This window comes from Theobroma umbraticum, unplaced genomic scaffold (assembly GCF_002168275.2).
Source record: "Theobroma umbraticum cultivar Fairchild unplaced genomic scaffold, ASM216827v3 scaffold_50.0, whole genome shotgun sequence".
Lineage (NCBI taxonomy): Eukaryota > Viridiplantae > Streptophyta > Magnoliopsida > Malvales > Malvaceae > Theobroma > Theobroma umbraticum.
This window is the reverse complement of record NW_018397261.1, coordinates 7412774-7438074: the sequence shown is the minus strand read 5'-3', so window position 1 is coordinate 7438074 and position 25301 is coordinate 7412774. Positions and strand designations below refer to the sequence as shown.

General features: G+C 34.8%; 5 protein-coding genes across 5 annotated transcripts; 3 read left to right on the top strand and 2 right to left on the bottom strand.

Annotated features, from left to right (window-relative positions):
• Positions 1 to 272: 272 nt before the first annotated feature.
• Positions 273 to 3377, top strand: LOC110418083 (uncharacterized). Its single transcript, XM_021430697.2, has 4 exons — positions 273 to 542; positions 731 to 964; positions 1111 to 1281; positions 1497 to 3377. The coding sequence occupies exons 1-4, from the start codon at positions 273 to 275 to the stop codon at positions 3267 to 3269; spliced, it is 2448 nt and encodes an 815-aa protein (XP_021286372.1). The 3' UTR covers positions 3270 to 3377.
• Positions 3378 to 7048: 3671 nt separating this feature from the next.
• Positions 7049 to 9877, bottom strand: LOC110417868 (high-affinity nickel-transport family protein). The gene is made up of 2 exons (XM_021430436.2): positions 9400 to 9877; positions 7049 to 8027 (listed from the first exon to the last, which is right to left on the bottom strand). The coding sequence occupies exons 1-2, from the start codon at positions 9712 to 9714 to the stop codon at positions 7188 to 7190; spliced, it is 1155 nt and encodes a 384-aa protein (XP_021286111.1). The 5' UTR covers positions 9715 to 9877; the 3' UTR covers positions 7049 to 7187.
• Positions 9878 to 12703: 2826 nt separating this feature from the next.
• HPR (hydroxypyruvate reductase) lies at positions 12704 to 16027 on the top strand. Its single transcript, XM_021430949.2, has 14 exons — positions 12704 to 12844; positions 12940 to 13097; positions 13194 to 13277; positions 13385 to 13525; positions 13795 to 13916; positions 14046 to 14127; positions 14524 to 14596; positions 14675 to 14766; positions 14859 to 14933; positions 15024 to 15131; positions 15227 to 15304; positions 15384 to 15428; positions 15559 to 15673; positions 15775 to 16027. The coding sequence occupies exons 2-14, from the start codon at positions 12975 to 12977 to the stop codon at positions 15795 to 15797; spliced, it is 1161 nt and encodes a 386-aa protein (XP_021286624.1). The 5' UTR covers positions 12704 to 12844; positions 12940 to 12974; the 3' UTR covers positions 15798 to 16027.
• Positions 16028 to 17709: 1682 nt separating this feature from the next.
• Positions 17710 to 18897, top strand: LOC110418001 (SKP1-like protein 1A). Its single transcript, XM_021430617.1, has 2 exons — positions 17710 to 18147; positions 18503 to 18897. The coding sequence occupies exons 1-2, from the start codon at positions 17851 to 17853 to the stop codon at positions 18674 to 18676; spliced, it is 471 nt and encodes a 156-aa protein (XP_021286292.1). The 5' UTR covers positions 17710 to 17850; the 3' UTR covers positions 18677 to 18897.
• A 4083-nt stretch (positions 18898 to 22980) lies between these two features.
• On the bottom strand, positions 22981 to 24438 carry LOC110418080 (uncharacterized). The gene is made up of 3 exons (XM_021430695.1): positions 24307 to 24438; positions 23761 to 23967; positions 22981 to 23294 (listed from the first exon to the last, which is right to left on the bottom strand). The coding sequence occupies exons 1-3, from the start codon at positions 24436 to 24438 to the stop codon at positions 22989 to 22991; spliced, it is 645 nt and encodes a 214-aa protein (XP_021286370.1). The 3' UTR covers positions 22981 to 22988.
• Positions 24439 to 25301: the final 863 nt, after the last annotated feature.

The following is a 25301-nucleotide window of genomic DNA, read 5'->3' as shown; positions in this document are numbered from 1 at the left end:
TTAGCAAAATTAACTCTTTTATCTTTTCAGGATTTGAGGTATGGTACGATTGATCTTCTCTTGATTTTGGGTTCGGTACTTTTTCAGCAAGCCAAGGGCTGTTAAAGTGATTGGATTATGATTTGCGTGGATCTTTCCTTTTCTATTGGATAACAACTTTTGATTTCAGTATTAGACTTTTACTCTAATACCCTAAACCCTCTAATAAACACTGAGAGAGAGGAAACAACCCCAAGCTATTCTCCCAGTTTCTTGTTGGAGGGTGTGAAACCATGGCGAATCAGGAGAGCAGCGTAATGCAAATCGAAGATATTCATGGGATTGAGAGGTACATGTTCTGGTTCGAGCGGCTAGCCATTATACCACTGGTTCTTATATTTCCTTATTCCAAACTAGTTCTTATGTTTCCCTATTCCGAACTTCCATGGTCTGCCACGCTGCTCAAACTTCCATTGTTTTCTGCTGCCGTGCTGCTTCTCCTCACCAATGCGGTTTACTTAGCTCTCTCCTTTGAACGACAATTCATCCGTCGTTTCTTTTTCGTAAGAACTGATATAGTAAAGTTTTCTTTTATTTATTTTTTATTATAAAGATTCGAGGAATGAAAATTAATTAGATTTACGTGTAAGCAATGTAAAAATATTGATTAAACAGAATTGAATAACTTCATATATTTTTATATCTCTTTTTAATATATTAATTGTTTCGGGTGTGTTTGAATTTATTGTAGGAACCTGATATAGCGTTTTATATCGAGCGACCGGCCATTCTTGCAATCATACTGCCTTATGTTCTTCCTGATGGACCTACTAGGCTTGCTATCATTCCGGCACTCATAGGTTTGTGTGTCCTGATACTGACAAACCATGCGATGATTCATTCTTACCTCGAAAGGACAGAAGTAGAACCGCAATCGAGCATGAATAGCAGCCTTTCGTCTAAAACCAACACCCCTAATGCAAAAGTAAGTACTTGAAATACATATTGTGTCTTTGATTGGAGGATACATATTCAAAGGAAAGATTCTTAACTTTGACTACTGTTTTCTAGTAGCAAAATCGAAACATTCTTAAAAGTACTTCTAATGTAAAGAAAATTAACGTTTTCTAGGAAACTAGCCAGAATATTGATCAGGAAGTGGAGGCTAGCTATGCAAGGGATTCTATTACCAGTGACAGTGACTTTGAATGCTTACCGAGATTGGTAACTGAAAATGGAGATAAAGAGACAGCTTTTCCGATGAATAACAGTCCTATTTTCCAAACCAACAGCCCCAGTGTGGTGAGTGCTTAAATATATATATATATATTTTCATGTTTGAGTTTCCTTTCTCTGCTTCTTGTATGTGTGGTTAATAGAATGACATCCTACTCAAAAAGAAGCTTCAATTCAAAGATTATTGTTCATGAATTTTGAAAATTTTATGCTTTGCATAAACTAAAATCATGGTCTAATTTCTTCTATTGGAAAGTAACGAAATTGCTAATGTTGTGTAGGAACCTTGGAAGGATGGGAAAATACTGAAGAAAGAGGAAGCTATGGTCGAATATGAGAGCCTGAAAGAGATATCTGCTATGACCAGAAACTTTAAGCAACGTACAGGGTTACGTAAATGGTTCATTGATGGCTTATCAGAATGGGACACTATGTTAAGTTCACATATAGACTTCAAAAAGGAAGATGCGGGCCATGGACAGGAGCTTAAGATAACGGAAGATAGAAATAACAAATCTGAGGCAGCGGAGGATGTTCAAGACTTCGAGAAGATTGTGGATGATCATCTGAAGGAAGAGAAAGTTGCATGCAATGGAGGACTGAAAGAAATTAGGAAGATAGAGGATAATATTCAAAATGAAGTCAAAGATGAAGCGGGAATTGCAAACGACTTTAATGGTGTTAACCACAGTTGGGAAAAAGTGTTCAGAGAAACGTTTTTTGATGAAACTGAACCTTGTTTCAATCAAAAGACAACAGATGAAGTTATAGGCAACTATAAAAGTGATGGTGACAGCAGTTGGGAAGAGGTGCAGAACATTCTTGATGCAAAGTTTTGTGCTTCAATTGCATCTCTCAAAGGAGCAGAAGATCAAGAGGCTACAAGTAACTATGACAGTGATAAAAGAAGTTGGGAAGAAGAACAAAGCAATCAGTCTTTTGCTTCAGATTCAATGTCAGAGTTAATGTCTGACTATGAAGGAAAGTCAATTTCATCGTCCGACTCAATGCCAGAGTTAGTGCCTGACTACGAGCGAGAGAAAAAATCATCCGATTCAATGCCAGAGTTACCAGTGTTAGTGTCACTTTCATCGTCCAAATCAATGTCAAACTCAATGCCAGAGTTAGTGTCTGACTATGAAGGAAAGTCAATGTCATCGTCCGACGAGCGAGAGGAAAAATCGTCCGATTTAATGCCGGAGTTAGTGGCTACCTGCGAGCGAGAGAGAAAGGACTTGACCCAAAAACTTGAGGTTGCAACTAAACTTTGTAAGCTTTTCTCAGAGAATGGATTTGAAAGGGAGTGGGATGCAAAACTTGATGTCGTTACTAAGAACTTGGAGCATTACCCAGTCATTGAAGAAGAACGCCTCAACTGGAATGAGGAAAAGGAATATCTCCGTACAAAGTTGGATGCTGCAGTTGAGTCTTTGGAAGAAGAGCGTGTCAAGTGGAAAGATGAGAAAGGTGAACTTTGTGAAAAGCTTGCTGTTGCTACGCAGTCCCTTCAATACTACAAAGCCATTGAAAAAGGTTTTGCTGAAGAGCGTCAGAAATGGGATGAGGAAAAAAATGCTCTGAATGCAATCATTATTCATGCTGATGAAAATGTTCAGTATTGCCAGACTCTGGTAAATGCTTATGCTGAGCGTTACCGTCTGCTCGAGTTGCAGGTATTTGAGTACCATTCCCAGTGGCAGAGCTTCATCGACAAGTGGATAGTAGACACAAATGATCTACATTCTAAGCTGAATGCTGCAATCTCATCTATTGAATCTTACAAAGCCTGGTGCACTCGATCTGAACAGTTTTACAAAACCTGTTTTGAAGAATATGAAGAAAAATGTCGCAAGTTAATGCAGGAGAATCTTGATCTCTCTACAAAGCTTTCCACCGAATCTTCATTTACGGAACGTTACATTAGGCTTCTTTACGAGCTTGAAGAAAAATGCCACAGGTTGGAGGAAGAGAAATCTGATCTTACTGGCAAACTCTCTGTTGCAAAGGCAGCATCTGAGCTTTATCGAGCTTGCTTGCATGACTTAGTTTCTTAGGCTTGTTTACATGCTTGCTTACATGACTTAGTTTCCTAGGCTTGGCTTTTCTTTCTATATTTCTTGGTTTTTTTTAGGACTATTACTTTTTCATAGTGTTAGACTATATATCCCTTCATTTATTTAAGACTGTTACTTTTTAGTAGCGTAAGATTATTTTTTTCCATTTGGTACTATGGTGGGTTTAGAAAATTATTATCTGGCTGCCATGATTGCTCTCTGGTTAATTTACATGTTGAAGAAATTACAAGCAGGGCAGCAGAAATGATTGGACTGTCAATCTCAGCCTGAAAATTACTTGATAAATTTAAGAATAATTCACATTACAGATATTTACAACATATGCAATCAAATGTCAATTTTTATTAACGAATGTAGTCTAGAGGTTTGATGCACGAATCCTCTAGGGAAACAATTGTACATGAAGAGGGATAGACATTAGATCCATCCATCCAGCATTGAGAGCCTTTGCTTTTCCAACATTTATTCTGGAATTTGAGAGCCAACCACTAAAACCTCTAGAATTTGAGAGCTAACCACTAAAACCCCATCTTCCACCCAAGCTGGATCTCTAAATTCTGGCTTTGATGTATAGATAGGATGCAAAATTAATTAAAATCCACCTCTTTGTTCTGTAACTTAAATGCTGCATTAAAGAATCAAAGTACAATTACCAAAGTCAATTCAACAAATCATAATGGTCTAAGAACTTGTAAATGTTATATTAATATAATGTTTATATCTATATAAACATATTATATCATGAAAATTATATCTATAAATAATTTAAGATAAATTTGACCTTTCAATTTTAAATTAATTTGAATGTTAATTAAACAAACATAATTGTGGCAGGCTTAATTAAAGATCCTTATAGCAGAAATAAGCTTAGGCAAGTTGACAAAAACAAACAGCAAGTGTGGCAAAGACTGCAATTCTTCAATTGAATTGTTAATCAGGCTTAGTAAGATAATGACGATAAACATGAATAAAAAACATGGGCATACGGCTCGTGAACCAATACAAGATCAATATCAGCAGAGGTAAGGTTCCTAAAACTAAAAGTTGATGATTTGAATTCCACTTGTCATCATTATGATCATTATCATGTATTCATGTTTATGCCACTTATAAGGTTATTCATCCAGATTTCAGTGCAAGACAAAAGGGATTAATATGGACCTAGATTGGTTAATATGTAGTGTCTAATTCAAATATAAATCCCACTTAACTTGGAGAAACAAGACATGATGATCGTGGTTTTGTTGTTGCCGGTATGGAGAAAAGGCAGGACAGGTGACAAATGAAGAATTCGTTTCTATTCATATGAATAAATGCTAAATGCATGGTGACAACAAATTGCTATTCATGTACTTTGCTCGCAATTCTGGTAGTTCCCAAAGCCTGCGAAGTCCTTCCTATCTTCTGCCTCACAGTAACGGTGACATTAAGCAAATTTTACATGATTAACCTGAACAATGGCATTGAAAAATGGCATAAGCATGGCTCATCAGACACCTCTGATGATCTGCCAGTCCTCATCTGAGGACCCTTTTGTACATGCAAGCCTTAAAGGCTCTGCTTTTTGTAGTCTCTATGCGAGACTTATCAATAAATTCAATGCCTTTAAAAACAAAAAGCATAGCTATCACAGTTGTCATCCAGAGCTTGCAAAGTCCTCCATATCTTCTGCACTGAGATTCCATTCATTCCCCTTATAACAGGAGTGAAGATCTCACAACCGATATTCATGCTTACCTTGATCCTAACCATAACCTTTTTCTAGTAAATTTTTTTATAGGCCAACCGCCTATTCCTCAATTAGCAGTAATGGATACGGGAAGCAGCCTTCTATGGGTTCAATGTCTCCTTTGCCTTCCCAGTGCTTCAAGCGGTATGGTGCCATATATAATTCTACAAACTCCTCAACATATACTAGATTGCCACGCAATTCTTAGTGTTGTATCTTTCCACAACGTGTTAAGTCCTTGTGCATCTCGTCTGATCCATGTTTATACCACCAGACATATGTTTACGGTGTTGATTCAATAGGAAACCTTGCCACAGAGAAACTTAGCTAGAATATCAAATGATGGCTTCACCGTCGTGGCTGTTGTGATATTTGGTGCAGTTTCTTAAATGGAGACCTCCAGCTAGATAAGCTAATCAGCGGAGTATTTGGACTTGGCTTCGGACGCACATCATTGGCAACTCGACTGGGTAAGTTCTCATATTGTATTGGCAATGCTTTAGATCCGAGCTATAATGATAACAAATTGGTTAGGGGTGATGGAAAGTAACACCTTTGGAAGTGATCGATGGCGACTATCATGTTCTTCTTGAAGGCATTAGCGTCGGAGAGAAAAAGCTTCCAATAGATCCTAATATATTCAGAAGGAAACGAGAGAACAGATCACTGATTCTTGCGCGGTTTTTACTTGGCTAATAAAGCAAGGGTATGATGCACTCCTCAACAAAGTCGAAAGTATACTAGGATACGGTGACACAAAGTGTTAAGAATGAAGGTATTTTGTGCTAGAGAGAACAATAAATCTAGACCTCGAGGGATTTCCAACAGTGACTTTTCACTTCGTCGGAGAAGCTGATTTGGTGCCAGATGGGCTTAATAGCCAAAATTTATTGTTATTACTTCTGCGAGTTCATGAATACAAAACTTACAGGTTGACAATGATGATACCAACATTGAGACGGAGTGGCCTGGGACTTAAGATCCTGCGATATGTATGTGAAGTTCAATCCTTCACATGTTTGATGTAGCAGAACTGGCATCGACAAACCATAGATCCCCGGAGATCTCTTTGTTTATAGACACAGGATTCCCTAATATGCGAGTTGCTGACTTAACGCAGGCTTTTTGTTATTTTTCATAATGGGAATAATATTTTGTGCCTTGCTCATTTCCGCCTCTTCCATTAAGCCAATGTAATTGTATATTGTAAATCCAACAGGCATTTCATGTGCATTAACTATAAGGCTTTTCTAATCCGCCAATGATTAGTGGATTAAGCGATGTTAAATGGGACAAAATGTAGGATGAGGCGTAAATTACACAATCGGAAATGTACAAGTGCAATGTCATCGGAAGTTCATGGTTACGTATATAGTGACAACAGTGAACCAATAATAGTTAGCTACTGCGGCTGAGATGGCTCGTTGCACAGTGAAAACTAAGATAGAGTATTCGCCCCCAATCATGTGAAAAATGGAAGACAAACTCGTAGAATAGGGTCCATGGGCTCAATTGCCTGATCAAATTACTTGATGTCTCTTGTTCGTATAAGAGAACGTGAACTTGACACAGACATCCAGCTAACCAGGATGGTGGAGGTGCATTAGAATAATTGGTCACGATTTTCAGCTTAAGAGGATTACTTCCTACTCCTTCTAAGAGTAGAAACGTAAAATTAGGATTGTACAATCATCCAGAGTATATATGCACAGCCCGAGTGCAGGAGTCTGTACACTTTTTTTTTCTTTTCTAAAAATAAAGCAGTAGAATGTACTAAGCTGAGCCAGTTGCGCAGCCGCAGCTGATACATGACCATAAGAAATGCATCATATTTGATGGAATGGGAGGTTAGGATTTAATGCTGGCTTTAAACCCAATTTCTCCAGCATGCTTAGTATGTGCCCTTAATGCTGTGCTGCAAAAGTTTGATGTAAACTTGCGTCAAGCAATTCAAGCAAAAATAGCCAGCTTATGGCTTAACAAACATGAAATTTTTTAAGGTTTTACTAGTTAAATAAACAAAATAAGGTAAAGATAATGAATTCTCATTGAGACAAAGATACTGCGCAGATGAAATTTTGCTGCAAACAAATCAGAATGTCCTTTCTAACATCACCACTAACGCTAAAGGAAGCTCGAGTGCATATCTTGATGCTGGGTCAGATGGATCAATAGAGACTATATCCAAAAAATTGGCTTACGAGAATGGCAATTCCAAGAGCAATTGCTACAAGGGAAGATGCCCAAGTAAGTTTTTCAGTAATTCTGGGCACCCTATCCTTTAATGCTTGACTGCATGAGCCTATAAATACTGTATAGCTTCCCATTGCTACTACAGTTCCAAGCAAGAACATAATAAGGAATGCGGCACCAGCCAAGCGAGATGGCAAAGCAAGTGCTGGCAAAACCATCATTAGTGCATCTGGCTGCAACCCATGAATGATCCCTGTGGCAAAAGTAGCAAAGCCAATCTTCTTTTTCCCAACTGCTGGGTTTTCAAGTGTCTCATACACCCTAACATCACACTCAACATTTTCTAAGGCAACACAAGGGGCAGGAACTTCTGAAGCTTCCCTTATACCCAGAGCCCCAATAGCAAGCAATGTTAAGCCCACCACTCTTGTACCCCAAGTTCGGATTACTTCAATGTGGAGGCGGTCCTTTAGTAGCAGGAATAGTAATCCAAAGATAACCTGACCAGCATCATGGCCACAGCCCCAAAGAGCTCCAACAACGGCACTTTCCATTCGAGTACGACCAATTGATAGTGGAGCCAAAGCAGCGAGGTGGTCAGGCCCTGAAAGGGTGTGTAAGCAACCAGCAAAGAAACCAGTCCATGCGCTACTTAGTAATTCCCCACGGATTACTCTGCCACCAACTGCAGCAGCTGCAGTTCCACTGGTTTTAGCAGCAGTTTGTAAGGTTGCAAAAGCTGATGGTGCAAAAATTGGTTGGATTAAGAACATGACAATGGCAGAGAGAGCTATAAATGTCCCAGCTGTGATTGCCTGAAACATGTGTCAAATACAAAAATATTTTTAGGCTTTGTCAATAAAGAGAACCTCACTGCCTTCAATTTCTCCTAATAAACTGCAAACACTATGTTGACTGTAATACAATGCATAACAAATCATATCACTACAGCACTGCCATGGGATGCCTGAGATTAGAGGGATGTGCGCAGCAAATGACATCTATTCATAATTTATCCCAGACTTCCTTTTATCTATCCGGATCTCAGAATCACCACTAATCAGCAATAATGGAGAATTAAAAAATTCCAAATGCATGAGTTCTTTCAGTTCTACTTATGTTAAAAGGTTTTGCTTTCAACCTCTAACAATATCAGTAATTGCAACGCTAACAACAATAAAATATTAATCAGAGAGTCGCCCAAGAGTCTTTAGTGTGGGAGAAGATAGTGGAAGTGTTTCCATGACAAATATAATTAGGCCATAGTATGATAAGCCTTGAGACAAATAACATAGATGTACTCTTTTTTTATCTCCCATATGCAAGTATATGGATGCAAAGCATGAATTATACTTTCACTTATACAAAGTTTGGCTAGACATCATTTATATAGCAAAAAAGGGTGAAAAGAGTAGACTCTTCATTAAAGCTAGTTTCACTCCAATTTCCTATTCTATTTAACTGATTGGACCTAAATAGCAAATGTGTGCATAAATAGTCATGTCAAATTTAGAATTCATGTCTGCACCAACAAAAACCAAAAAAAAAAGAACTAATAGAATCACAATATCCAGTTCCCCCTGATAATTTTAGATTCTTCTTATTGTACATTGCTTAGTTAAGCAAGCAAATGAAATGATACACCAAAAAGTGCAACAACACATTAAAATTCAGATGGAATGATGATTGATAAATAACTTTGCTAAATTGCCTTTTACCCCTTGCTCCCTTGCTGCTAGGTATCCCTCTCAACCATTCTCCAAAAGAGATCTATAAAAGAATGGGAAACGACTAAGTCCTACAAATATTGAAGACAAAATTCCATTTACCCATAGTTTAATTTATTGGATACATTATTTCTTCACCCTCTAACCAGAAATCCTTAATTAAATACTGACCAAGTCAACCCTTTTTACGTTTAAGTATAAAGCTTTATAAATTAAAATTAAACACCAAGGAAATTCCAATTTACCACAATTAAGCTCAAATTATCAAATCAATCTTTTCTTAGAAACAAATTAGGAGACAATTATAGTCAACTTTAACGGAAAAAAAAAACTCTGAAAAGCCTCAAATGTTTCTTTTCTTTCCCGCTTTTTTTTTCCCACATCAATTCTTCTAAGGAAAAAAAATCAATTACAATGAAATTTTAAAAAAAAGTAGTGAAAAATTGTACAGACATCATACCTTTCTTTGTGCAGAAGCTCCAATTGCAATAAGCTTCAGAAAATTGAAACTGGGTGTCGACCCATTTGCAGAGTCGAGTCGGGGACAAAGGAGTGAAGGCAATTCATTGCTTGGATTCGATTGAGGATAAGAAAACCGAGATGGGTTATCGGTCTTGCATGAAATTGAGATGACTCGCCTGAGCTGCGGTCGAGTGAGTGAAGGAAGGAAGTTGACTTTAGGAGAGTCGAATCGGCCTAGTCGAGAGAGAAAAGGAGAGGGCCTTGGAGAGGTTTTCAAAGCGGTTGGAGAAGACGAATATAGAAGCCTTTCCATGGCTTCCTTTGTCTCTCTCCGAGAGAAATAGTTTCAAAAGGTAAATTCTGCAGCAGAGAGAAAGAGAGAGAGGGAGAGAGAGGAGAGTTTTGTTGAAGATAAAGTTTTGGCAGAGAGGAACAAAAGGGGTTAACAGAAAAGTGAAAGTGGGGATTATATTATTTGCTTAAAATTTGCTTCTGGATTCTCGAACTAATTTTTGACTAAACCCTTGCTTTATTCACTCAAGATTAAATCCTTTGGTCCGTTGCCCTAACTCTGTAAGAGTCAATATTGGTGAAATTGGAAATGGTTTTGAGAAGAAAGAAAATGGTGTTTGCTTATAGTTGAAAGTAATAAGTTAAGGATTATTTTTATTATTATTATTTTATATGCCTATGGTAAAATCTTTAATCATACAAAAGGATTTTTTAATCAGAAAAAGAAAATTTTAATTTTAATTTTTATTAAAAATAATGTATCAAATATTAAGTCAAACATTTAAATACTATACAAAATAATTTAAACGTATTAAGATTTCTTAAATTATTTTCCTACATAGTTGTTATAGTGTCCCAACACTTTAGTAAATAAAATCTTATTACAGTGCCCGAACTTAATTTAAAATCATGAATATTATTTTTAAAAAAATTTTAATAAAATGATCATATTTGATTTAATAATATTAAATATAAATTTAATTTAGTGAATATTACTGCTTACTTTTCCGTAATGATTTTAAAATATAATAATGTTGTTGTGCCTTTGCCTGACAACTTATCCCTACTCTTAGTGCCCACTCAGCAATGTGCAGTTGTAGCATTGTCGATGATTTGACTGCTGCCCATCAACATATGGCCTCGTTATCTCCACAACAGCTGCTGAAGCTAACGAGTGAGTAGTCTTCACGTCTTCCATCCTCTCCACTCCACTCCACTTTTCCTAGGCCTATCCTTTTGAGTTCTAGGCAGCAACTATTTCCAAGGAAATTGAAGGGATTAAGGTATGAACCATAAAAGAGGGCAAATCTGAAATTCCCACAAGTGGAGGAAATGTTGAGAAGAGAGTAATAATGTGAGGTCGTTGAGGGATTAAGCAGGCGGAGGGAACAAAGTTGGTGAAGTTGGCAGCATATGGGGGACTTGGACTTCGACTTGGCTTGGATTTTGAAATTTGGACTTATTCGAAGTATTGGACAATATCATTATCATTAAATAAAAGTTATCCTTCAATTTTTATGAAAGAAAAGTGCTTCTTTTTAACATTTGCGTGACGTCCACAACTTGACACTTCAAAGGCCACTTGTAGAGCCACCCACGGCTCCTCCCCACCCTGACACATACGGCCCCCGCGCTAGCCTGTGCTCGGCACACGCATGCACCTGCGCCTCTCGTCGCAGGCCGCTAGTACATTTGGGTCTACAGGGCCAAGTGGCTTCAGCTGGTTGAGGCAGAGGGACCTTGGGTCTTAGCCGACTCAGCCTCTGGGCCCATGGCTAGAGACCCTCTCGAAGTTCTCTCACCAACCTCATCGGACCGGCTTGGCTCAATCCTTTAGTCTTTGCCTTAGACATCAATGAATCGGGCTTCGATTCTCATGGTCCAAAACCAACTTGCAGTTAGTCCACGATTCAGTCTTTCTTGTTCTTATTTTTATTCTTTTTAAATTACTTTGACTTAAATTTAAAGGTAAGTTTTGTTCATAATTTCACACTAATTTATTAATATTTAAAATACATAATTTATTTAAAAAAATCTTTCATTAAATACATAAATCATTTCATTAGTCAATTATTAATATTTTTACTATTTTAATAAAGTGATAATATTGTTAAGCAATTTTACCCTTCCTTCGTCAAATAAACAAAAGTTCAACACTTCTACGCCAATCAAAAGCTAAAACTCTCTCAAAATCCAAATTTTATTATTGCTCCAAATTTATTGTTGATATTTGGCTTGAAAAGAAACCACAAACAATAAAGCATTGTGACCTAAAAGGCTCAAAACGACATGATTTGAATATCCACTTTTTATTTCTTTCAAAGTAATAAGGTCTTAAAATGATATTTAGTTTTAATATCAACTTTTTATTTCTTTCAAAATAATAAGGCATTATGATTTAAAAATCGTAAACCAACATTATTTAAATATCTATATTTTATTTCCTTCAAAATAATAAGGTCTCAAAATAACATTAGGTATTAATAATTTCATTTTATTTTCTTCAAGATAAGAATGAACTGTGTGACTTTTTATTCTTATCCTTTTTATACAATAAACATTTTAGATATTTCACGTTTGTCATTAATGTCATTTACGCATTTGGAAAGGGCTATTTATTTTGAATACTAATGAATCCGCATAAGATAATGAACAAAATTTAAAGAGGTAAATGTATTTTACTCAAATTTTATAGATATTTGATTAAATTTTTATTTGTTAGTTGAATTTGTTTTAATATATCTTAAACATCCTTAAATATAGAATAAAAATGAATTTAAAATGAATATTTATATATCATTAATAAAAATAAAAGTAATTAATTAAAATTAATTCATAAAAATAAATTAAACTTTGGATTCATAGTTAGAGTAATTAATGAATTTTCATACATATTCTATTAATTATAAAAAAGTTATTAATAAAAATAATATATAATACTAAAATTTAATATTAAAAAAATATTATTTATAATTATATAATGTGGGTTTAAAACCACCACTTGAACCCATGAGATATTCTTTTATCAAATTTTATCCGAATTATAATCTTATTTAATCAAATTAAAAAATATAAAATACCTGATTACAAGGCACCAAACGACGTCCCTGTTTTCTCCCTCTCGCAAACAACTTATGGTCTCATTTTGTCCACTAAAAGGTCCGTCATTAGAGAAATAGGATAGAGGTTCCCCTTACGTGTCATCCACATACGAAGGCCATGTCATCATTCATCTTATACCACAAAGCTGAAGCTCTACCCCAAATTCACCTCAGCCCTTGACCAGACCCCCCTCTATCCTAAAGGATCATAATCACCTGTTCAACCAAATAATGGTGTTATCTTGCACCACCTGATTATCACTGAAGTCAATGATTTGTCGTCAACGATCGTCCTGCTTTGGCAATCTTTAAAGTGAAGACCATTTTAAGGTAGTGTTCCATACCACACCATACCATTGCTATAAAAACCAGAAGCAGAGTAACTCAAATTTAAAAAGCTCTGTTTCTTCTCTGCTTTTGTTCAGCATAAAAAGGCATACTCAGTTCTTCAGTAGTTTCAATGGCAAAGCCAGTGTCAATTGAAGTGTGGAACCCAAATGGGAAATACCGAGTTGTTAGCACTAAATCTATGCCTGGAACTCGCTGGATTAACCTCTTAATCGAGCAAGATTGCCGCCTCGAAGTAATCATATTTTTTCTCTTCTCTATATCCTTTGTCTTGGTTTTTTTTTTTTGGTGAAATCTTTTATATCGAGTTTTTGTTCATTTCCATATTCAGATATGTACGGAGAAGAAAACAATTTTGTCTGTTGAGGATATCGTTGCTTTGATTGGCGATAAGTGCGATGGGGTGATTGGACAGGTATTCCCGTCATGAGTTTTAGTTTTTTAGTTAAAAATATGGGCTCTTTTTTCATTTTTATTTTTTTCCCTTATCTTGGATTCCGAAGTTTGGGATTTGTGTTATAGTTAACTGAAGACTGGGGGGAGACTTTGTTTGCGGCGTTAAGCAGAGCAGGAGGCACAGCCTTTAGCAACATGGCTGTTGGTTACAACAATGTTAATGTTAATGCTGCCAACAAGTATGGTGTTGCAGTTGGTAATACTCCTGTAAGTTCACTCTTCCACTAGTTGGCCTTAAGCAAAATTTGTTTCTAAAAGTTTTGATTTCCAAGTCTTGTTATTGATGGACTGACTACATGAGTCTCTCCTTGTTGCTAACCGCACCGCGCATGCACCAGTTTATCTATATGCAAGTATCTTCCATGTAGTGGATGTGAATGTTTGTTCAGTATGAAGAAAATGGTTACAAATTATGCTGGTTCAGTATATATTTTGAGATAGAAATATTGAGCTAATTTTAGTGCTAATCTGGTTAGGGGGTACTCACTGAAACCACAGCAGAGCTAGCCGCTTCTCTTTCTTTAGCAGCTGCTCGAAGAATTGTCGAAGCGGATGAGTTCATGAGGGCAGGCTTATATGATGGATGGCTCCCTCATCTGTATGTCCACCAAATATACCAGATCTTTCCATTTGTTTTTGTTTGTCCTTGTGTTTTTGCTGTGCATAGATGATAAACCCCAATTAACATACATTACAATTGTGCCATTCCACTTTTCTTCTCTTGCAGGTTTGTGGGAAACTTGCTTAAAGGGCAGACAGTTGGTGTAATTGGAGCTGGTCGTATTGGATCTGCATATGCCAGAATGATGGTAATCTCTTACAAACTAAACTGCACGTCAGATTCATAAACCTAGGCTAGAATTTTTAGGTAATCCATTTGATATTGTTGGCTGGTAATGTGCTAGGTTTTTATGAGGATACTAACGAGATTAGCTTGAAAAATGTTTGCAACACATTGAACTTAGCAACTTTACATGTAAAAAAGAAATGATTGTTTGGATTTGTGAGGTGAGGTTTCTGTTGCTTTATATGAAACTGAAGCATATATTGTTGTTATGCAAAACCCTAACTCCTAAGATATGCAACACACGACATAATATTGCTATGAAAACCATCTTTGTTTTATGTTATTTGAAGCATCCTCTACTCCCAGATCTATGTTGCTGCGTTAATGAGAGTGATTTTGTTTGCCTATCTTATAACAGGTTGAAGGGTTCAAAATGAACTTGATTTACTATGATCTCTACCAAGCTACACGGCTAGAGAAGTTTGTCACCGGTATGTCTTGAAACACAGTTCAAGTTGCTTAGTAGTTGAATCTTCTTTTTTATAGGCTTATATGTTTCCCCATTGCAGCTTATGGTGAGTTCTTGAAAGCCAATGGAGAGCAACCTGTTTATTGGAAAAGAGCATCAACAATGGACGAGGTGCTCCGGGAGGCAGATGTGGTAGGAACTTCTTTGCTGAGAACTTTTAATATGGTATTTAAAGCCAATTTTGAATCATGTTGGCAAATAAAAGGGACTGATGCTTTTTGTAGATAAGTCTTCACCCGATCTTGGATAAAACCACCTACCATCTGATTAACAAGGAAAGACTTGCAAGTATGAAGAAGGTGACTAAGAACTTCTCTGTTGTCCATAACGAGTAACTTTTGAAAGTAGGCCTTGTTTAAGGATATATGATTTGCATTTTGTGTTTGCAGGAAGCAATCCTTGTAAACTGTAGCAGGGGACCAGTGATAGATGAAGTAGCTCTCGTTGAACATCTGAAGAAAAATCCTATGTTCCGAGTTGGTCTTGATGTCTTTGAGGTGACTTGACAAATTTTTACTTTCAAAGTCAATCAACCACATGAAAACTACCCTCAAGTCAGTACATGATTATTCATTAATGGTGGTTGCAATAGGATGAACCGTACATGAAACCTGGGCTTGCTGATATGAAGAATGCTGTCATCGTTCCGCACATTGCTTCTGCTTCCAAGGTAATATCATTTGCTAGTACTCACCCATCAGGTTGGAGTCACCTATCAGATTCTAACTGTTTTCCTCATGCTTATGCAGTGGACTCGGGAGGGAATGGCAACATTAGCTGCTCTCAATGTCTTGGTAATAAATTGCTTCACGTCTTTCTCTAGGGAGAGGATAGAAAACATGAAAAAATTTATTTATTCTGTTTTGGGGTTTGTGATAGCCAACCGTTCTAAGCACTGCCACACTTTCTCCATCCATATTACAGGGCAAGATCAAGGGATACCCAATATGGGGTGATCCAAATCGAGTAGAACCATTCTTGAACGTGAACATTCCACCTCCTGCTGCATGTCCAAGCATCGTCAATTCAAAAGCATTAGGTAATATTCATATATTTCAACTATTATCACACTTGTTCTTATATTTGCTTTGAAGTATGACTTAATGACTTTGATAAATATGTGTATATTTCTTTCCTCAGGTTTACCCGTTTCCAAGCTATAAGAACAGATGGCTGATCCTATTCGCAGTTGGAGTAGTGTGTCTTAGTGGATGTGAGAGCATGGGGCTCTTGGTTAGCTTGGCAATGGCAGCCGTGTATATTTTGCCTGTGAAGAGTACTCTTTGTATGCACTGCATTTTGCTGTCTTGTAAGAACAGCTTTATCATTTCATCAAATATATATATCACTTTGAAGTTTGAACGCATGGATTTGATCAGTTTTAATCGTACAATTTAAACTCATATTCTTAAACTAGCACTTGCGTTGATCATCCTAATACTTTCTCTAGCTTACCATTTGTTCTTTTTTCACTCCAAATTGGCACATATATAAAAGCTTAAATCTTCAACCGTAAATCTTAATACAAGAAATCAACGTGTTACTGCACGAAACACAAAGGCTTTATTATTTCACCTAACAAGGAGGGTTGAAATGAGGGTAAAAGAAATTTTAGAATTTGGTTCCAATCTGTGCCCTAAGACTTTACATTAAGTTGAAACAATTGAAAAATCTTCGAAATGTTTATTTATCTGAAAATTTTGAAATAATTGAAATTTTTTTGAAATATTTATTTATTTGAAGATTTCGACATAAAATTATTTTTTATGTTATATTTTAAATTTAAAAGAAAATGAGGATAACGCTTACCTTTATTATATATCACCCCCCATTTATGTCTTAAAACAAGAATTTAAGATAATTAATGATGTTTAATACTTTAATTTCATAAAAAAAGAAGAAGAAGATTTAACAAAGCCATGTGGTGATCAGTAGTAAATGCCAAATTAATTCAGGATTAAAATTACATTAAAATGATTAAATGTTAGGATCAGAGGCATTATTATCAAATTTTCCCGCCAAGGTAGAACTACTGGCTGAAGGGAAAAGTAAAAAGTGAAACACGGATGCTAACAGTAAAATTAGAAAAGTGAAGGAAAAAAAAAATTCTAGAACCCAAGTCCATTTATTAATTACAAAATACTTGTTGAGAAAAAATTTCTCTACAAAATATTTTATAAAAAAATTTAACATTTTTTATTATCTCAATAAACTGTTGAAAATAATTTTAATTATTTAAATCATCGGGTAGAAAATATTTTCCACAATTGATGGAGTTATCTTAATGTTAAAAGATGATAACTATGAATTAATTACAAAATAATGGTAGCATTTAATTTTTAGTAATTTGAGATTAAAATTAAAAAAATAAAAATAAGCAAATTCAATAATAATATTTTCAAAGCATTTTATTTTTTTTTAAAAAATTCATCTCATCACTCTTTTAGTTTAAAGCTTTAAACATATCAATATTTTTATCCATTGCAAAATACATCCAAAACTTATACTTATAAATATGTATTCATCAAATAACAATCGTAAAAATAATTTTTTATTACAATTATTAATAAACTTTATTCAATTTATAAATGAAAAATTTAATTGAATTAATTGATTATATTAAAAATATATTTTTATTTTAATAATATTAAATAATTTAAATATTAATATTTAAAGTTAAAATTTTATTAAGTTAAATGTTAATAATATTTTTTAATTTTTTAACATTTTAACTTAAATATTAACATTTATTCAAACTAATATTTTTTCCTTTCTGTTTTTTGAAAAATATCATACGTCCTTAAAATGTTTTATATCTAAAATATATTTTTTTATCTTTCTAATTAACATATATTCTAAAACGATTTTTTCGAAAAATATTTTACTTAAAACAAACTGGACTCCTTGTTTTACTAGATTTTCGTGTATATACTCTTATTAGTATTTACTGACTGCTACTACCATTAGCCAACAAAAATCCAATCGGACTAAAAGTAGGTTTGAAAACGACGACGTTGAATTGTACCTTAAATCCTTCTATAAATATCCAGGTATGATTGCCCTCTTTTCCCCAGTCAATCAGAGCAATTTAATAATATTTTATAGATAATTTCTCTCTCTCTCTCTCTCTCTCTCTCTCTCTTTCGCTCGCTCTTTTCCTCTCTCGCTTTTCGGATTAGGGTTTGTGTCACCGGTTAAAGAATCTTAGGAATCACAATGGCGTCGACTTCGAAGAAGATAATGTTGAGGAGCTCCGACGGAGAGGCGTTCGAGGTGGAGGAAGCGGTGGCGGTTGAGTCGCAGACGATCAAGCACATGATCGAAGACGATTGCGCCGACAACGAGATCCCTGTCCCCAATGTCACCAGCAAGATCTTGGCCAAGGTCCTCGAGTACTGCAAGAAGCACGTGGATGCAGCCGCCGACAAGGAAAAGATCCCCGAGGATGATCTCAAGGCGTGGGATGCTGATTTTGTCAAGGTTGACCAAAATACCCTCTTTGACCTCATCTTGGTTAGTTCTTCCTGCCTTTGCCCTTCTTTTCTTTCCATATTTACGCTTTTTTCTTGATTTTCTCATAATGTATTTGCTTTTAACAATGCTGTTATTTTCCTGGCTGGGGTTTTTGTTTGCAATAAAAGCTTTTGTTTTTTTAATGATTTAATCTCTTGTTTCTGTTGGGTTTAATTTAAATACTCTGTTTATCTGTTGATATATCTTATTAATGTGTTAATAAAACGATTTAATCTATTAAATTTTCTGACTTAGTTTCCCAAGAAAAAGGAAGGGGAGAAATTATGGTTTTGGTTTTCTGGGAAGAATTATTGTATTCTAAAAAGGGTTATATGGTTTTGAAATGTGTTTTCAGGCTGCGAACTATTTGAACATCAAGAGCTTGTTGGACTTGACTTGCCAAACTGTTGCTGACATGATCAAGGGGAAGACACCCGAGGAGATTCGCAAGACCTTCAACATTAAGAATGATTTTACCCCTGAGGAAGAAGAGGAGGTTAGGAGGGAGAACCAGTGGGCATTTGAGTGATTGGGAAGCGTCAAATCAAGTGTTTATATTATGATAGCAATGTCGATATTATCATAGGCTCTGCTGTTCTTGGGTTTTACCAGTCGGTTGTCAAGATGGGGAAAGTTTAAACATTGGATTTTTCTTTTAGTTATTTTGTTTTATGTTTTAGTTCATGGTTCTAGAGGATTTTATATGAACCTCCATTATTATCACAATATATGAAAAGTTTCATATTTCCATGTCTTTGCCTACGGCCTTTTTACTTTTCCATTGCATGAATGCCTTGGTTATTCTTTAGTTGTTTTGCTTGATGGTTGTGATTGTTTGTTAACATCATGATTAATCTGTAGTTCCTTGTATATGGGATTGGTGACAGAGTCTTCACTGTGATAAATGGTCCATATTTCTACATGTATCAATGAGCATACTAGGGTGATGGTGAATCCATCTTTTGACTTCGGCCCTTTCTCACGTCTCTTTGATATTTGGAATTCTAATCCTTGTTGAAATCTCTATATCTGCCCTGTTGCACCTTTGCCGCCCATTCATCTTGTCTGCATTGCTCTCTGTAGATATTGAACCCTATTGCTGCTTCATCACCCACCCATCTTATTACCCATTTGCTCTCAGTTGATATTGATGGTTCATAAGCCGTATGCCAATATTTTCTATACATGTTTATCTTCATTATCTTGCTAAGCCTGATTAACAATTCAATTGAAGAATTGCAGTCTCTGCCACCCTTGCTGTTTGTTTTTGTCAAGTCTATCTTTCGGTATAAGGATCTCTAATTAAGCCTACCACAATTATCTTTGTTTTGTTTCTCTGTTTAGGGTAATTAACATTCTAATTAATTTAAAATTGAAGGGTCAAATTTATGTTAAATTATGTATAAATATAATTTTCATGATATAATATAAACATTGTATCAATATAACATTTACAAGTTCTTAGGCCATTTTGATTTGTTGAATTGACTTTGGTAATTGTACTTTCGATTCTTCAATGCGGTGTTTAAGTTACGGAACAAAGAGGTGGATTTTAGTTTATTTTTGCATCCTGTCTGTGGATCAAAAGCAGAGATAGAATTTAGAGATCTCAGCTTGGGTGGAAGATGGGGTTTTAGTGGTTGGCTCTCAAATTCCACAGTAAATGTCGGAAAAGCAAAGGCTCACAATGCTGGATGGATTTAATGGTTATCCCTTTCTTTTTCAGCAACTCGTGCTCGATTACGGCGCTCTCTTTCTTCTTTTCCTGAATATTCTTACTAGTATCCTAGAAAACATCTATTTTCTTTCGCAAAGATAAACCAACTCAAATTTAAGAATCTTTTTCAAATACTTATTTTTGCAATCTTTTTCAAACACTTACTTTTGTATTAGGGGTATTGGTTTTGGAGGAAAGATTGCTATTTATGCGTAAACTTGATAATTTTAAACACGATATGGAGTTAATTAGATTTGAGTTTAATCTTATTGTATTTCGTGTTTTAATTATATCGACATGATTAATACGTTTAATTAATTATGTTATCGTATTGAAATTTATATAAATGACACATTTAATGTTAATGATAGATTTTATTTATATGATAATAAACTTTACATATGTTATTTATGTTAAATTTTATTATATTTGATGTTGTTATTATTTTATTATAATTGTTTTTATAATTATTAATTTTAAATTTAAATAATAAATTATATTTAATTATAAATATTTTAAATTAATCTTGTTAAAAAAACTATTTAATCCTTAAATTTATATTATATAAAAAATCTTGACATAAATAATAAATGTATTAATTGTATCGTATTACATGATTATTAAATATATTTAACATTCGTCTGTTCATATTTACGAGATAGGATCAATCATCGCATCGCATATGTCAAAACAATACAAATCAATGGAAGTTTGAGCAGCATGACAGACCAGTTGACAATAGAAGTTAGGAAAAGGGAAATATAAGAACTAGTAGTAAAATGGGTAGCCGCTCGAACCAGAACATGTACCTCATAATCCCATGAATTTCTTGGATTAGTATGTCTTCGATTTGCATTGTGCTGCTTTCCTCCTGATTCGTCGTTGTTTCACATCCTCTAACAAGAAACTGAGAAAACCACATAACCTTTTACTAGGTTTTTTGTTAGGGTATTGATTAGAGTGAAAGCATAACACTGGAATCAAAAGGTTTTTTTTTTTTTTGGAGAAGAGAATCAAAAGTTGTTATCCAATAGGAAAGGAAAGATCCTCGCAAATCATGATGCAATCACTGGCTTGGTGAAAAAGTAACCCTAAAATCAAGAGAAGATCAGCTGTATTGTACTTCAAATCATGAAAAAGATAAATGCCAATGATTAGGTGAAAATATTGAAATAATGTTTTTCCAACAAATGTTTGTTTGTGTTATTATTTTATATAATTATTCTATCATTGTTCTTTTGTCATAGTTTTTGTATCTTCACTGTTTCATCTTTCATTTCATGTCAAGTATGATATAATTTACTAAGAAATTAATTAAAGTATTCCTTTTTAGTAGATCATAAGTTTTGTGCGTACTTCAAGGAAGATATTAAGTATAATACTCTCATAATTTATTAGTTAGAAAGCCAAATTTATACGTGGTTACTATATTTCTGCATTTCAATCAGACAAGAAGAAACAGGACCAATCGCACATTATACGCAACACAATAAAAGGGATATAATATTGTCAGGACCAATCAATCTGCAAAATTTAGCTGCATGCGTTGAACTTTTCCAGGTGTGGGACCTTTCCGGCAGGATTACTCATACCGTTGCTCAGAATGTCAAGCTGTGTGTCATTCTTCCAAGCACTAACCAGCTCATAATAGAGACCGCCCGCCCAGAATCCTAGTGTGTACCTGCAACATAAGCCAGTGTATTCATGTTTTAGAGGTAAATTTATGTCCCTGAATTTACATTATGTGTTTGACGGTATCAAATTTGAAGAGCAAATGTAATACCAAAGTTGGTGTTACCTATTCTTAGGGTCAAATCTTGCAGCGGGAAAGAGCAAATGGCTGCGTTATTTGAGGGAGAGAGAGGGACATCCTTGTGTGGGATATATCCATCACCATCTCCAATTCTACACACAACTCGACAAGATGTTGAACTCCTACAGTAGCCTTCAAGCCAATGTCATGGCAAGTCACGAAAAAATGATCAGCACCTCAAGTCCTATTCCAGAAAGGGAAGGCTCTTGTCATGTTCTCATAACAGACTCTCTGCACATCAGCAACATTGTGAGGCCCAAAGAAATGGAATCTTGGAAGAAATCTAGTATAAATAAACTGAGAGAGAAAATGTTGACGCAAGGCATGACATCAAATCTTAAAATCGGAAGTAAAAGCATTACTTCGCCTCTCAACAGATTAGTTTTTTCAGGCCCGGAAAGACCCAGCTTCCAACGTCTCTCCATAAAGATCCGCTCAACCATCGGAATATTCCCCTCGAAATCCAGCGGAGGGTAAGAGATGGAATCATTTCCCAATATCTGCTTTGACTTTGACTTGAACCGCGCAAAGTTCATCACAAAAAAGAGAAGATGATTGCTTGATGAAAGGTCTCAAAATTCCCCTCGAAGACCATCGGAGCGTAAACGATAGAATCATTTGGAAACATCTGCTTCGACTTTAGAAGCGAAGCAAAGTTAGTCAAAAAACTAGAAAGAAAATATGCCAAGTCGACATTGTAATCAAAGTAAATTAGGAATGCACCAACGAGTAAACCGGTAAGTAGCCCCACAAGAAAGACTCGAAGAGCTAAACACATCCTTTTCTTGGAAAAAATGGGTTTTCTTTAGCGGAAGAGGTAAAGGGTTATTAACAGAGTTTAGACGAGAGAATGGTTTACTTTGGCAGAGGAGGTAAAGGGTTTCTAACGGGTTTTAGAAGTTTTCTTTGGCAGAGGCAAAGGGTTTCAAATAGGTTATAGGGTTTAGACGAGAGAAGCGTGAGCTATTTCGTGCTTTCAATTTTGAGTTATAAAGGTTCTGAATTGTTTTTGACATAATATTTTAAAAAATTTTAAATTATTCAGAAATATCTAAATAAACTCTTATATTTTTATTAAATTCAATCAAATATTTATAATTTTATTTTAAATCAAATAATATGGCATAATACTTTTTACATTTAGTGTCATGAAATAATAACTAATATTTTAATTAATAAAATATTTACTCTTAACTATGAATAAAACCCTTACTCTCAATTAAAACCTATCCTCACAATAAAAGAATGAAACCTTACTCTCATCTATCAATACAAAAATAAAAACCCTACTCTTAATCTTCCTAATTTCTTTCAATCCTTCATTGCATCCTCAATTTTCTCGAAGTCTGAATCCTCACTGCCACGGTCCTGTTGTTCATCAGATTTATCCTCTGCTGTCTTAAGCTCCTGTCCATGGCCTGCAACTTCCTTCAACATAGTGTCCCATTCTGATAAGGTATCGTAGAACCATTTATGAAACCCTTTAGGACGTTCTGCAAATTCCTTTAACATAGTGTCCAATTTTGAGATGACAGCTATAAACCATTTATGAAACTTTCTGGTCATCGCAGACATCACTTCCTCTTTCTTCAGTGTTTTCCCATCCTTACTAGGTTCCTACACAACATGGCATTAGAAATAATAAATTGACAGGAGTATTGGGAGTGTATACTGTTACAGGATAAGGGCATACCAACCAATATTCTTGTTGTTCGGCCTGGTTGCTGGCCATGGTCCTTGCAAAGGGGAAACCCATTTTCCCAGCTTTTAATGATATTCTCATTTTAATTTTTTTAAAAAAAAGAACTAATAAATTGACAGAAGGGATAGCAATTTCGTTACTTTCCAATAAAAGCAATTAGACCATGATTTGAGTTTATGCAAAGCCTAAAAGTTTCAAAATTCATGAACAATAATCTTTGAATTAAGCCATATTGCATCCTAGGAAACTAAATTGAAGCTGGTTTTGAATAGGATGTCATTCTGTTAACCATATTATGCATGGAAAACAAGATGCGAGAGAATACAACATTGAAAAAGAAAGGAAACTCAAGCATCATTAAGGAAAAAAAAAAGCACTGACCATAGCAATGGGGCTGTTGGTTTTAGACGATAGGCTGCTATTCTTGCGCGACTCCTTATCTAGTTCTTTCTTATAGTCGTAATAGCCTGTCCCAATAAAGACTAGCCAAGCTATGATCGCAGCAATGAAACATCCATTAGGAAGAACATGATTCAAAATTAGAGTCAAAATCACCGGTCGGTGAATGTAAAATATTATGTCAGGCTCCTACAACAAATTAAAAAACATTAGAAACAATATATTAAAAGAATAATAAAAGTATACAAAGTTATTCAATTCCCTTCAATCAATATTTTTACTATCATTTACATAAATTTTAATTAAATCTCATTTTTTTAAAAAAAATCTTTTTATTATATTAATACTTACAAAAAAAAAATTATGGATGAATTGTCGTCTGATGAACAAAGTTAAATAAATAACGTTGGTAGCAATTAACAGCAAAGAAGCGCAAGACATTAAAAGTTGGATATAGGGAAATTGAGAAGCTAGTGGTGCAAGGGCTAGCCGATGTTGGAAATAGGGAAATAGAGAAGCTAGTGGTACAAGGACTAGCCGTTGTTGGAAATAGGGAAATTGAGAAGCTAGTGGTAGAAGGGCTAGACGCTCGATCCAGAACATAGAGCTCTCAATCCTATGAATGTCTCGCAGGGCTCTGCTCTGCTCCTGTTTGGCCATTGTTTCACACAAGAGAAGAACTTGAGGGTTGCAGAGAGAAGAGAAGAACTTAAGGTTTGTTTCTGCCGCTAATGCATATGTATATAAATATAAGGTTTTACTAGGTCTTTTTTCCTTCCTTCTCAGTATTTATGTAGGGCTAGGATATTAGAGTACAAGCTGAAATCAAAAGTTGTTATGAGGAAAGATCCATGGAAATCATAACCCAATCAAATTAAGAGCCCTTGGCTTGCTGAGAAAGTACTGACTCCGACATCAAGAGATAATCAATGCTACTATACTTCAAATCATAAAAAGGATAAATGCCAATGATTTGGTGAGTCATAATTAAAGATAAAATAGGAATAACGTTTTTTCAACAATTTTTTTACATTTTATATTTGTTTGTGTTATTATATATAATTATTTTTTCACATCCGAGTATTTGATTCATTAATTAATGTATGATTTTCTTTTTAAAAAAAATAAAATTCAAATCTTCGTCTACCAAAAAATAAATAAATATATAATTATTCTCTTACGAATTAGGTTTCATTATTGTTATCTTAATTAATTTGTTTATATTTTGACATTTGTCTAGAGGTATATATGATTCTCCCTTCGGTTGAGGAGTCTTTAATTTATTTATTTATTTTTGTATTATTAGATGTTGTATTGATGATTAATATGACATAACCAATGCAATTAATACTGATATATATGCATGTGTACAAGATTTCAAATTCTATACTTTATAATTATCTTTATCTAATTTGATCTTTAAAATCAGGGGAAAAAACCTAGGTAATCAATGTCATCAATCTATCAAAAAAATTAATCAATATTACTCTTTTCTTTAAACTGTTTTAACACCATCAATCTCT

Excerpts from the sequence above, each read along its gene's own strand:
- LOC110418083 (XM_021430697.2), top strand. The coding sequence starts at position 273 with ATGGCGAATCAGGAGAGCAGCGTAATGCAAATCGAAGATATTCATGGG. Across the intron at positions 965-1,110 it reads CCAACACCCCTAATGCAAAA|GAAACTAGCCAGAATATTGA; the intron begins GTAAGTACTTGA and ends AACGTTTTCTAG. Across the intron at positions 1,282-1,496 it reads AAACCAACAGCCCCAGTGTG|GAACCTTGGAAGGATGGGAA; the intron begins GTGAGTGCTTAA and ends AATGTTGTGTAG.
- LOC110418001 (XM_021430617.1), top strand. The coding sequence starts at position 17,851 with ATGGCGTCGACTTCGAAGAAGATAATGTTGAGGAGCTCCGACGGAGAG. Across the intron at positions 18,148-18,502 it reads CCCTCTTTGACCTCATCTTG|GCTGCGAACTATTTGAACAT; the intron begins GTTAGTTCTTCC and ends ATGTGTTTTCAG.
- LOC110417868 (XM_021430436.2), bottom strand. The coding sequence starts at position 9,714 with ATGGAAAGGCTTCTATATTCGTCTTCTCCAACCGCTTTGAAAACCTCT. Across the intron at positions 8,028-9,399 it reads GAGCTTCTGCACAAAGAAAG|GCAATCACAGCTGGGACATT; the intron begins GTATGATGTCTG and ends CACATGTTTCAG.
- HPR (XM_021430949.2), top strand. The coding sequence starts at position 12,975 with ATGGCAAAGCCAGTGTCAATTGAAGTGTGGAACCCAAATGGGAAATAC. Across the intron at positions 14,597-14,674 it reads GCTAGAGAAGTTTGTCACCG|CTTATGGTGAGTTCTTGAAA; the intron begins GTATGTCTTGAA and ends TCCCCATTGCAG. Across the intron at positions 14,767-14,858 it reads TGCTCCGGGAGGCAGATGTG|ATAAGTCTTCACCCGATCTT; the intron begins GTAGGAACTTCT and ends TGCTTTTTGTAG.
- LOC110418080 (XM_021430695.1), bottom strand. The coding sequence starts at position 24,438 with ATGGCCAAACAGGAGCAGAGCAGAGCCCTGCGAGACATTCATAGGATT. Across the intron at positions 23,968-24,306 it reads TCCAACAACGGCTAGTCCTT|GAGCCTGACATAATATTTTA; the intron begins GTACCACTAGCT and ends AATTTGTTGTAG. Across the intron at positions 23,295-23,760 it reads CCAACAGCCCCATTGCTATG|GAACCTAGTAAGGATGGGAA; the intron begins GTCAGTGCTTTT and ends CATGTTGTGTAG.